A 13818-nucleotide genomic window follows, 5' to 3' on the forward strand; every position below is an offset into this window, starting at 1 on the left:
TTTCTGTGAATGCCATCCTGAATAATTACATTAGATGCAATAAAAGCTGATAAGAGACCAAAATGGTTTTATGATTTTTCCTATGGACATTTCACAGTAATTGTAAATTACTCCCCTCTAAAGCTTTATCTACATAAATTAAATGCAAGACAAGAGATTAGACAAAGAGCTTTTTATTTAATACAGTGGGTTCTTCTATTTCAATTTCAACAAACTATTCTAAAATAAAAGTAATGTAAATATCAGACTTCCATTATTTACAAGACTCAGGGTTGTAATTCTTCCAGCCATAATTCAGACAAATAATACTATTAAAAACTGGGCTTCACTGAATGCATAAAATACTCCAGAGAGGTCAATTTGAAATAATGAGTGCTAAAACACAAAACAACTCAACACTGTCATATATAGAACATTGATGAAATAGTTTATAAATGTGACCTGAAAGGCAAGCATGTGAGAGCTGTGATAACTGCATTTAAGTTGCTCCTGAGATTAATTTGAAAAGGTTTAAACAAAGGGCATGAACTTGTCTTTGAGTAGCTGTATCTTACTAATTCAAGCACTTGTACATCATAATAGACCATTTCTACCATTTGCATTCTCATACATACATGCACAGAGTCTTGCTAAAATACCTCTATTTGCTCATCTTAATACCATATTTGGTAGGAATATTAACAAACATTAAAAGCTAGTGCTGGGGAGACGAAGGCAGAAGTTCCTGGAAAGGATCAGAAAAAGACTCCTGAAAAGAACAATCTTGTCTTTCAGAGTGTAAGACTGAAACAATCCAGGAACTCTACAACCTGCCTGAAAAGCTTCTCAGAGACAAAACTGGTGCTGTAGGTTAAAACTGCTTCCTAAATTTCACTCAGCAGAAACTAAAGGACAAGTACTGGCTGTACTTTAAGGGTAAGCAAAATCAGTTCCAGGTCTGAGAAAGGCACTCTAATATGGTGGCAAAAAAATTATATAGCTAATAGATGAGGTGGGAGAAATGTAGATGCCTACTTTCAAAACTGGCAGCCTCAAAAATTCTGCTATTATAACATTAAATTGCACTTTTAAAACCAGACCGGAAGTGCCAGCTTGCCACTCTGTCCTTTACACAGGATGGGTGACACCATGCCAAAGTCCTTTTGCTGCTGAGAAAACCTGGGCCAACACCTGCCCATCCATTAAGCCCTTTGTAACTGAGCAACTTGAGCTGCTGAACTCTGGGCTGAACTCCCTCCTGCTGAACTCCAGGCTGCTCTGCATGGAAGGGTTAGGATCATTGGCTCATAGGGAGCATAAACTGGGCTCCTCAGGGGACTAGTTAAAATACCAACCTGGCAAGAATCCAGTTCCTGATTCAAGGATTTTGTCCAGCAACCATTTCACACAATACACAGAAGCAATCCTGGAAGAGACAAGATAACCCAGCACTTCTGCTCTACCACAGCAGAATCATGCTCTTTATTTCCTGATGAAACTTGCCCAATAAATGAGCAGAGTGAAACAGCTTCACCCAGGAGGGAGGGATAGACAGTAACATCAGTCTAATCCATATGTAATGATTAAGATGCCTACCTGAGAGGCCCTCTACATGGACTGGTGAGGCCACATCTGGAGTGTTGAGCCCAGTTGTGGACTCCTCAGTACAAGACAGACGTGGACATACTGCAGCCAGTCCTGGAAAGGCCATGTCGATGATGAAGGGACTGGAGCATCTCTCCTATGGGGAATGGTTGAGAGAGCTGGGATTGTTTAGCATGGAGAAGGCTTAGGTGTATCTTATCAGAGTGTGTAAACACATAAAGGAGGAGGCAAATAAGAAGGAGCCAGGCTCTGAAAGGACAGGACAAGACCAGAGGCAACAAGCATAACCTAAAGCACAGGAAGGTCCCTCAGAACATCAGATAACTCTTTCACTTTGAGGGTGACTCAGCAATGGCACAGGGTGCCCAGGAAGTTTGTGGGGTGTCCCTCCTTGGAGCTATTAAAACTGTCTGGACACGGTCCTGGGTAACCAGCTCTAGGTGGTCCTGCTTGAGCAGGGAGGTTGGACAAGATGACCTTCATAAGTCCCTGCCAACCTCAGCCATCCCGTGACTATCCAAATGTAATATCCCATTTGGGGGCAATTTGGGAATATTTTTGAGCTAGTCTTTCAACCACCGAGTTTCTTTATAAGGTGCTATTTTGATTTCTTGCTTTAAGTCAGTAGCTTTACCTTGGTCTCCCAAGTGGGTAATTTTTTCCAAAGTGAACATATTTTTCAGCACCAGGTATCTATGCTAAAATTAAAAGGTCATGCCCTACAATACTTACAAAAGGTTCACCATTCCCACATATGATGGTACCAAAGAAAAAGCTTTTAAGCTATGATTTAATGTAGCTATTAAGGAAATAAAAGCTTACATCATTCATGTCTTCAATAGCGTTTCCCATTTTTATAAGAATACTTACCGCCAAACTAAAAAGAACAGGATGTTCTTTTATACAACATTTCCATATATGAATAACACTTAGAATATATTTCACATTGCATTAAAAAAATATTCAGGCTTTTCATGTGGAGGGATGTCATTGAAATCAATTAGTCACAGCCAAATACCTACTGGCAGGCTAATACATTAAAGCACAATGTTATATACAATGTTATAATATCTAGTTATACTCTGATATGGGAGATTTGAGACTGTAAAGGAAAAAGAGGACTTGCAATGGGTATACTTAGATAGACAGCTTATTTTATTTCAAAAAATAGCAAATATCTTAAGAACACAAACCAGGAAGTTATTAAAAGCTTCATAGCAAAATATTTAGCCAACTCTGTTACAATATATAGGCTTGAGGCTCTAAGAGTTTTAACACTACGCCTCAATTCACCGAGCAAGTAATGATCCTGATACATGAACATCACACAGTTGGAATATGGAGCTGAATGCTAAAAAGTAACAAACCAAAGAGGGTATTTTCACCTCTCATCTTTCATAATCAGAGTAACTGAAGAACAACATTTCAACAGGTTTGACTCTTTTTGGGAAAAGCCACTACAAATAATTCCTGAGTATTGAGTTTAAGTGAATATATCAAAAAAGACCAATTAAGACCAACATCTTGTTATGTGAACTTTGCAGCTTGAAGTGACATTCTCTAGCATGGCTGTCATGGCAGGATCACAGCCTAAATACCCTAATGAAATACATGAACACTTTCTGGTACGCACATTTAAATTTCCATTTTCTTTAGCAAAAGCCTACAGCTGTCAACTGTGAAGCTTGCTTTGCTGAGAAAAACATTGTTTTAAATGTCACTTCCTTTTGCACAATCTTGTAATGCAAATTAACACAGCTAAGCCTCCAGTGAACCATCATAGCAATAATTATATGAAATATATAAATCAAAATTTGCAAGGGGTTTTCAGACTATGTTAGTATACATATTGAATTGTATGCTTTGTATCAGAATTTTGAACATAAGAGATCTATTTATTTAGCTTCTTGCTATTGTAATGAGAGGCAATACATTCATTTTCAATTATTCTTTTCAAATTCATGTCATAATATCATCTTATTATACACTATGTTTCTAAAATCCTGTTGGCATTCATCATGTTCCTATGATTTTAACTGTTTCTCTGTGCTTTGATTTTAAAACTGCTGCCAATCAAAGTGGTTTAGGGAACTAATCCCAGAAGAATTTTCAGATTTCTTACTTCACATACTTTTTTCTTGGAATTACAAGATTAAATTATAACGGATGAAGAAAGATTATTGTACAAAGCATAGTCAATAATTCACAACACTGGTATTCAACTCGACCAATTACAAAGAATTCGCAAAAATTGTTTTAATTATACCCACTCTTTTCTATCCACCCACCCCAATATGTAAACAAGTTTCTCACACTGATGAAGGCAAGACTTCAGTTACCAAGATGTACCATGTGTAAAAGACTACACCTAGGAGAAAGGCTTGGATTTGACAATTCCAGGATGTGCTCCTGCTCACCTCCCCTTCTAGGCTGCAAGCACCAGTTTTAGGCTCTTGCGGTCATGAAGTAAACTGAACTCACCAGTAAATGGAACTTTCTTTTTCTAATGCAGGGTTCTGGAGTCAAATTAATAAAAAGTAACATGCTTATATAGAAGAAAAGAAACAATGACTCGGGAAAAACAGGAATCACTTGTACCCAAACTCTCTCAACAATTATAATGTACAGTATTGCAGCTGTATGTTACTAAGACAAAAATCTCTTGGCATTACAAAGATGAAGATCTCTGCTCACACAAGCCAATTATAACGGGCTATTAAGCATTTGGTTAAAAACAGGCTTGTACTAGTCTCACTGAAAAGGAAACACTTGCCAAAATCTTTTATTTTTTAAAAAAATACTGTATGACATAATCTAAATTGCAATTTAAATATTAAAATCTTGTTTCAGAAGTTCCTCGCTTCAGGTTGTTACTCAAAAACTCATCATGTTCAAAACTCAAATTATTATGAGATCTTGATATCATAAGAAGCTTTTCCTTATTAGTAAAGTCTTTCTTGACCACTGCCTGTGGCACAAGTAACCTATCCATTGGGTCCTCTTTGTTTTCTAGTTTCATGTAACCTTTACTGTTGCTCCGATCCAATCTGGGCCAGCTGGGGTGTTTCCTTTGTTCAGCCTGTACAGTGAGTGTAGATGGACCTCTGTCCAGGTCCAGGGACTTTGAATGTGAAGACAGAAGATGCAAAGATGTATTGGACCCAAACTGTTTCCTGGCAGCCCCAGGAGATAAAAGCTTTCCTGTGCTTGGCCCAAGAGTCATAGAAGATTTGAACTGATCTGATGGAGTGTCCATAAATGAATTGTGTCGTGGCAGCATGACAGCAGCTGGTCTGTAGGAATCATTGGTATCAGTTAGAGGAACGGCCAGAGAATCCATTGACAGATTTCTAGACCGACTCCTGCTGATCTCCGAGTCCTCAGTTATGTTGTCTATACTGGGCTCATCAATAACACAGTTATTCAGTTTAATTACTGGAAGTGTGAAAGCACTAATGGAAGATGATACAATGGATTTTGTTTCACACTTCATAGAGCTAGTGTTTTTGTCATCTGATGCCTTGCTGGAGTGAGGGTAAAGTCCAAAGACTGAATCAGTTTGCTCAGTCAGCAAAGGTGGCAGGAGGCTACCAGAGGTCCTGTCTTCATTTACGATAATCTCATCCTCTTCAGCAGAACTATCCATCCTAAAATGACTCTTGAAGCCAGAGAAAGGTGCAACCGTGTTTGCAGCCAGCCGGGATGCACAGGAACTCCCGCTGTGCCCAAGTTCTCCTTCCCCCAACAAGCCCGTGAAGGCACTGCTCAGCTGCTTTTGTTCCCTGATCCTCAGGGTGTGGATGTCTATTACAGTGGAGTATATGTCTCTCATGTGTATGATTTTTGTCTCCTTGTCACGGTTTTCATGCAGAATGGCATTTGCACAAATAAAAATGAAGATCCCGATGCCCATAGTGAAGGGCCCTAGCATCTTCATCTTATCTGAGTGCATATGCTGTTCAAAGAAACGAAGTAAAATGCTTCCTTGGCTTCTCAGGACCTGGGTTTCATTTACAGGTAGATTACTTTCAGATCCTAAAAGTTGTTCCTTTTGGGGCCAGTATCCAAGGATGGCCATTGCAATGCCCAAGAATGCGATAAGCACTCCCAAAACAAGGAAGAATCCCGATGGAGAATAGAGCCGGATTTTGCCCCTGACAATCACTACATCTGTCCTGGGCCGGCGTCTAACTGGCTTCTTCTCCTCAGTAGGTGGTGCTGTGGCAAGATTTACATGTTGCTGAGATCTGGCAGAGTCTTGCCTTTTTAAGGCAGCCAGTCCTGTTATGACTCCTCCAGTTGCTATCATAGCTGTATATTGTGCCCTGGGGAAAAAAAAAAAAAAAAAAAAGCAGAAATATTGAGGCAAGCAAAGGTTGTGTCTGCAAATACAAACAGCACTTTGTTAATCTGTAGATATTTTCTCCTCCCCCTCTATTCTGCCTTGGTGAGGCCGCATCTAGAATATTGTGTCCAGTTCTGGGCCCCTCAGGTCAAGAAGGACAGGGAACTACTGGAAAGAGTCCAGCACAGAGCCACAAAAATGATTAAGGGAGTGGAACATCTCCCTTGTGAGGAAAGGCTGAGGGAGCTGGGTCTCTTCAGCTTGGAGAAGAGGAGACTGAGGGGCAACCTCATCAATGTTTAGAATATTACGGGCAAGTGTCAGGAAGACGGAGCCAGGCTTTTTTCAGTGACATCCAGTGACAGGACAAGGGGCAATGGGAGAAAATTGGAACATAGGAGGTTCCACATAAACATCAGAAACAGCTTCTTTACTGTGAGAGTGACAGAGCACTGGAACAGGCTTCCCAGAGAGGTTGTAGAGTCTCCTTCGCTGGAGACATTCAAAACCCGCCTGTACACATTCCTGTGTGACGTGCTCTAGGTGATCCTGCTCTGGCAGGGGCGTTGGACTAGATGATCTTTCGAGGGCCCTTCCAACCCCTAGGATTCTATGATATTTCTTGATAATCAAAACATCAATGATTTTTTAAAAGCTGCTTGTCGCGGGCTGGTATTGGGGGGGAGAGAAGATGGACCGTTGCCCACATCGCTATATCTTAATCCAGTAAGAACATAGTAACAGTTTTGAGATTCACATGATATCTTAGAAAAGATTTCCAAAAGTCTTTTACCATTATAGATGTAGGTAATAAAACTTCCATCATTGATACAGACAATGGCAGAAAGTTAGTGCTCTTAGTGGTGACATATCAGGATTAAAGATTAAAATATTCAGAAGTCTTAATAGATGATTTATCTCTGGGCTGCTCTGCAGCAAAGTCAATAATATATTATTATCTTCTCTGTGTTTTATATAATTTTAGCACTTTAGCTAGTAGTTCTTTTTAAAATTTATGACACACGTCTATGAATACAGATAGTTCAATGCATCCCCTTTAAAAGATCTTTTGCTTACAGATTTCAGCATATATCAATACCCATTTATCCCATCATTTAAATAAGCTTTCATTAAGCCTATTCAGGTCACCTGAGTCTCAACTTCAGAATCATTTTTGCCTTTTCCTAATAAAGCTGATCATCTTTTAGGCATATCTGTATCTTTTTTTCTTCCCTTCTTGGTTCCTCATATATGGAGTACAAATCAAATTTACAAGTTTTGTTTACCACACAAGAAATCTTCAAAAATTTCAAGTACATCAATTTAAAGCTTCATCATTTTATAAGGGAAATTTTTTCATTTTGTATTTACTTTCATACCTGGCTTGTCTATTACATGAGAAACATTACCAGCATGGGTTTAAAAAGAGAAAGCCATGTTTGATAGTGTTTTATGAGTAAGAGTAACAAACAAAACAACACAGTCCAGGATAATTGTATTTTATTTTACAAGGCAACTGATTATCAGACTCAAAAATAGTTTCTGAGCTTAATGAATGAATATCAGAATGAATAATAGATAATATTACAGAGTAAAATTAAGATGCTATAAGCCAGGTATGAAAAAATTATGTTCTCTTTGGTGGACTCACTAGGTTCAGAGATAAAGAAAGGTCGACAGTGTGCTGCAGAGGAAAAGGCTTCATGTCAAAGCTCGGGATGATTTAACAAGCAGATAAAGCTCAAGTTGGGCTGGATTAATAATGTAAGAGGCTGAAAAGGAGAGGCAAAGCAAACCAGTCACTGCTTGCAATTCACAGGCAGTAATATTCATCAGATCTCTTAAAATATATATTTAAAAAAACAAACAAGCAAACAAAACCTTAGCAGTGCACCCTTGAAAAAAACCAACATATTACATCTATAATGGTGTGAGAAACAAGCAGACACCCTCTACACTGTCAGAGATTTCCAACACTGCAGCAGGTGTCACATAAGCATATCTATAAACAGAAATTGGTCCAACCCACCAACAATTAACTTGATTATGAAATTAACAGGGAATTTGAAATAGATAGCCAAGTGGAAGGACTAATTGAGAAAAAAATAAAATAAAATCCAGTGTTCATTGTTATCTGTTAAGCAGCAATTCAGATGATAGAAAGAGTAGCAATGTGAACTCTCTCCCTGCATGACCAGTATTAAAGGACAGGGCACATCCACTCTGTGAGAAACTCTTTCTTTAGGAAGGAAAAACCTCAAAATAGGCCTAGGGTGCTAAGTACACAGCAATTTTTCATTTCTGAAAGAGAAATTCATAGCATTATTCCAAAAATCTCAGAAACGTCACTTAAACTGTCAGGTTTCATGTTACTAATCTCTCTGGTAATTCTCACCCTTTGAAATTCACTTCCATTTTTATGCTACCTGGGCAATTTCAATAGTTCAATGCAAAAAAAAAAATCCTGAATGTTTCATGAAAAGTCTTTTTTTTTTTTTTAATGTAACAATCTAAAATCCCCTCCAATTATTTGACATTGATAGTCCTTAAAAATTTAAACAAAACCTTCTCATATGCCTATGTGTTTATGAGTTTCTGTCAAAACAATTTTCTGTATAACATTATTTTACTCTCTAGAGAAAAATAAATAGGAAAGCAAGATCTCTCAAGCCACACAGCTTCAGCATTTCAGGGGAATGCTTTGTTCCTTTGTTCACTTCACCTGCATCAGAACTTGGATGCAGGGGAGAGAAAGTCTGGCTGCAATAAGATACAAACATATTTTATACACAGAAAGAGTCTCCTAGTTCTTGAGTTCACATCAATATTATTAAATCTTCTTTCATAGAAAAAATAACTAGGTTTCTAAATAATAATTTGTAATACGCCACAGGGCTGGAAAGGCTTATAAGCTACTTAAGATGGAAACTTTTTTTAAAAAAAATATTATCTTTAGATACATCTGATTTATTATGCAAATCTGTTTAGTTTCACTGTAACAGCCATAATGAGTGCAGTGACAAATGCTGTTTTCTCAAACTTGGTACAGTGGTTGCATTTAGTTTTACCCTTAAGTTTGAATTCAAACTTCTGAACAAGCAAACAGTAGTCTAGAAGACTTTGACTCAGAGGTAAATAAAGATGATGTCAAAAGTTCAGACAGCATCTCTTTGGTGGCACTGTGAACGACACAGGCGTGCTCTACAACCAATCAAATAATGGTAAAATGGATGAGGGATACAGAACAAAAAGAAAGGGACAGGCCTGTGGTAAATGTTATACAACACAACGATCTTACTTATACAAGAGCACCACAGCTGCCAAGCTCCTCTCAAAGTACAAATGCTGAGTGATTCTCTGACATCGTAGCTGCTCTGTTTGTTTCATCTTCAGTGAGAACATCAGGTTCAGAAGCCTGGACAGCTTAGGGTTTTAGTCTTACTAGAAACAGTGGCCCAGATGTATCTCTTCTTCAGCTTCGTATTGTGGTGTCGTTACAGAGTGGCCCTGACACCAGCCCTGTCAGCCACTCAAAGATCACCTAAGAAAAGCCTGTCTTGGTAGAGATCCTGAAGAGCAGCTCCTGCTCACTCTTGCTTTTGCTCACTCTCTGCATTGTTCACACAGAGGAGAATGAAGTGGTTAGAATTGAAGTGTCAAGAGTCTAATGGGCATTAGCAAGATGTACTTCACCCTTCTTTCAGGCTGTAGGCTAAGTCCAGTCCTGCACAGAGTAGACAAGGAGCCCCAAGAGGGGCTGCAGCCCATCCAAGGAGAGAATAATAGAGCCAGAGGAATAAATTCATGCAGGAAAGGTTTGCAAGAAAGTTTGCAGATGTGATGCAAAATGGTTAATGCTAAGAGAAGCAACACCCTGGGATGTGGAGTGACATCCTTCTTCCTTACATTACACTGGCTAACCAAGCCAAGGCTGTCAGAGGCTGGGAGGAATTCTCCTTTATCAATTTCAATATGGGGAATGGTTGCTAAGATGCTCCAGGAAAGGCTGCCATAAAGAAACTAAAGAAGAAGAGTAAAAACAGTTTTCACAAAACAGTTTGTTGTGAGTAACCACTAGACTTACACTGGTCAAGCAAAGAATAATGCATTTTCCTAACTAAATCAGGTGGTCAAACAAATCAAAACGACAAAGAAATGGTAGGTTCACTCTGTGATACAAAGGTAAGACATAGATAAATTATCATAGACAAACTGTAATCTAGCACAAGTGGATGAGGATCCCTCTCTTCTCTCACTAATTCAGGCTATCACTGATGATCAGACAGAAATACAGTGCCCATATCGGACTTTGCCAGCCTAGAGAAAGGAAGAGAGGCAGAAGGCTGGTGACCTGGGAATTTTCTAGAGTAGGTGCAGAGTATAGAGTGACTGGCACAGCCTGGACACCTCCACAGGGAGATATGGCAGGAAAGAGGTGTGACTCAGAGTCCTTCTGAAGTTAGTAATTGTCTACACAAGTAATACACTGTTATCCCTTAGAATCTAAGCAACCAGTAAAATGGGTGGGATAGGATTTGATGGGATTTGAGCCCAGTCGACTCACTGATTGCTTATTCCAGATACAAGAGATGTGTCAACTGCAAAAACCTATTACAGATTGCACTCTTCTGTTTTAACAGCAACTGAGGCAAGAGCTGGTATTTAGACAATGGCTCTAATGCTGGGCAGCCCAGGAAAATATGAGAGGTGTGTGAAAGGGCACAGATTCAATGAAAGGAACAAATTCCTTATCATGTTCTAATGGCTCCAACTAACATCTTCTGGTTCCACAAACTATAAACTATTTATTTCTCATAGCCCAGCTTCCTAATCTGGCATTCCAAGATGTTAGGCTAAGTGTCTGCATAATGACTTTGTGGAAAGGTCATAAAACTACCCCAGTCACAAAACTTACAATAGAAACCATTTAACTACTATTATTTGGAGGGGGAAAAAAAGAAAACCCCAATCCAGAAACCCCCAAAATCCACCAAATTAGTCTTGTAAAATTATACTTCGTTACTATTAACTGACCTTTCAACTGGATAAGGTTACAAAGGTTACTGAACTTGGTTACAAAGACCCAACTGATCAACACTTAAGCTTTCACGGATAATCAGTTTGTGCCTGCAGTAGCACAAGCCTCTCCTTCCTTTTGAAAGCACACGGAAGTGAGCTTGAAGAGCTTTATTTTATTTTTCAAATGAAATTTTGGGACATACTGGCCACGACAGCTGACTTAGCAGGTCAGAGCCCTGGTTCACGCACACTATGTGGATATAGAATCATGTGGTCATTGTATAATCCAAGGTAAACAGAAGTGCAGGTCTCAAGACTGACATCCTGCTCACAGCAGAGCCAACTACATGGTCCGAGCAGGTTGCTCAGGGCTGTGCCCAGTCTTGCCTCAAAACCCACCAGGAAAGGGCCAGCACAGCCTTCCTGGGCAGCCTGCACCACTGCCTCATGGGGAGAAAGTTCCTCCTCACATCCAGTCTGAACCTCTGGTTGCAATGTGCCTGTTGTCTCCTATCCCAACACCATTTGGCACTGTGAAGAGTTTGGCTCTGTCTTTGTGATCAACCTGTAGGTATTGGGGGGGCTGTTGTTAGGTCCTCCCTGAGCCATCTTTTCTCCAGGGCTGAATCAGCCCCACTTGCTCAGTGTCTTCACGGGGCAAGAGCTTCTGTCCCCAGCCTCCCTAGAGGCCACACGTTAAACTTGCTCCAATCTGGGAATGTCTTTCTTCACGTTTTACTTATGTGAAATTCCATCTCTCAAATCAGCTGGGGTTTTGTTTGGCTCTAAACTAACTTGAAATAATCGACCAGTAACTGTGGAATTTGAACTAAAAATTACAAACAAAGAAATATGGATAAATATAATTGTAAGCTAAGTGAAGATACCTGATAGCCAGATTCAGGGAATGTTGTGATTGCATTCTTTAAATCACACCACACAAAAATCCCTTTTGAGTGCCTTCATCACTTACAGCATCTGCCATATGCATTCATTATTTCAACCATTATACCAAGGTCAAAAGTAAGGTGAACACCGAGCAATAGTGCACAAAGATGAATGCCTGAGCTCCTTATCCTCTTTGCTATTATTTCTTTTCCAGCTCATATATTGTCATTCTGTGCAAAATCAGCAACATTATATATTGGCAGCATTACACAGAGCTCATTAGCCACTCTCAGAAGCACAGAGCACACATCAAAGAGAGAAAGGAAGAACCTGAGTTTCTATATTTTCCTTTCAAGACACCACTGTATGACTTGGCCTAGATTTGATCTATGAGCTTTTGCCTGGCCCAGTTGCACTCCCTTTTAAATTTGTTTCTTCCTCAACTACATCAAATGGCATGTGGTAGTAAATCAGGTGTAAGTCTACAGAAGTCCATGGATTTTACCAACGTAAAGCTCCTGTAACATGAGGTTGGCACCAGGCCTCTCATGTCTCAAACAGCTTCCCAGTCAGCACACACCAGCCAAACACATTCTCAGGCCACAGAACATCTGTCCCATGCAGTGTAAATCCACCTGCCTCACCATTGTCACATGTAATGTCCCAAATTCCCAGCTGTCCTGCTCTCTGTAGTTGTACCAGGTCCTAGATGACAAACTAAAGAAACACAAGCCCTCAAGCACTGGATGTATTTGTCTGCAGAATGCCTACTGTAATTCCTGTATCCACTGTATTAAATTATTAATAATCTGAGAATCTGAGAGCTGTAATGTGTTTTCAGAAGTGTGCACCAATAACAACTTTACTTAGGCACAGACATTTTCACTTATGCACAGGTACATGTCCTGTTTCGAAACATATTTCAGATCTACAACAAAAATGCAAGAGGGAGTTGAAAAAAGAATGAGGAAAAAAAATGGGGAGAAGCTTTATAAGATTTGAAGAAAAGTTGATTGACTAATAAGAGTTTTCCCATTTTCCTCCTAGAACATAAAAAAACCCCAAACCTGGATATAACAGGCTTCAATTTTGCTTGTATTTCCTGCATTCTCCAGCTTGTCTGAGTTTTTCTAATAAAAAACAGCTAGGGGTTTTTAGCCTAAATTAAGTAAGGTGATAACTGCCTTTTATGACTAAAGTGACAACATCTGTTTCTAAGCTATTTTAGCACTTCAGTTTGCAAAAATCCATTTTCTAGTGAAAATCAGTACTACAAGTGGAAGTAGATACTGGCAATTTAGCCAAATATTCATCATTATTTTAGATACATTTGTCCACTCACATTATTAGTGTTCATATTCAATAATCAAAAATTATCTTGAGTCACCTATGTTTACAGGTGAAATAAGTACATTTTAAATCTTTTATGCCATGCGCTTTCAGTATAAACAGAAACTAAACCTTTTAATTAATTACTTTATGAGCATGATCTAATTTAAAATATGTAAAAGAAGGGTGTGGAACTTCATGCCTGTATTCTAACGGGGTTTTTTTCAGGCTTTATCTTTTTGACATTACAAAGAATAAAAAGAAATAATTTCTTTTAGAAGAAAGTGAGCGCTGTGAATTAATACTATAGCCCAGCAACCCTAAAGCTAAAATCCAAAATGCACAGAACCAATGGGAATTCTAAAGCAAACTCGCACAACGCGGATCAGAGTATCAACCACAAGTCATGAAACAAAATTTATAACAGTCTCTAGATGTTTCTGGAAAATTGAATGTATAAAAGCAAAGTAAAAGGTACACTCTCTGTCACCTCAGCAGGTAGAGGGAGGTTCTCTTCCCCCTACACTCTGCCCTGGTGAGGCCTCACCTGGAGTACTGTCTGCAGTTCTGGGCTCCCCAGTTCAAGAAGGACAAGGAACTACTGGAGAGAGCCCAGCACTGGGCCACTAAGATAACTAAGGGACTGGAGTATC

General features: G+C 39.2%; 1 protein-coding gene across 2 annotated transcripts in view; it reads right to left on the reverse strand.

The window, feature by feature from the left end:
* Window positions 1-13818, reverse strand: part of TMEM200A (transmembrane protein 200A) — a 179883-nt gene that overhangs the window by 125325 nt on the left and 40740 nt on the right. Inside the window, exon 2 of one of the 2 annotated variants that reach the window (XR_007889088.1) lies at window positions 4198-5909. Coding sequence is in view for 1 of the 2 variants with exons in the window: in XM_051615318.1 (XP_051471278.1) it covers window positions 4418-5893 (1476 nt within the window). In the remaining variant the exon portion in view is untranslated. Of the gene's footprint in view, window positions 1-2738; window positions 5910-13818 lie in introns of those variants that run through there. The other variant, XM_051615318.1, reaches the window with a different exon arrangement.

The sequence above is a fragment of the Apus apus genome, chromosome 3 (assembly GCF_020740795.1).
Source record: "Apus apus isolate bApuApu2 chromosome 3, bApuApu2.pri.cur, whole genome shotgun sequence".
NCBI lineage: Eukaryota > Metazoa > Chordata > Aves > Apodiformes > Apodidae > Apus > Apus apus.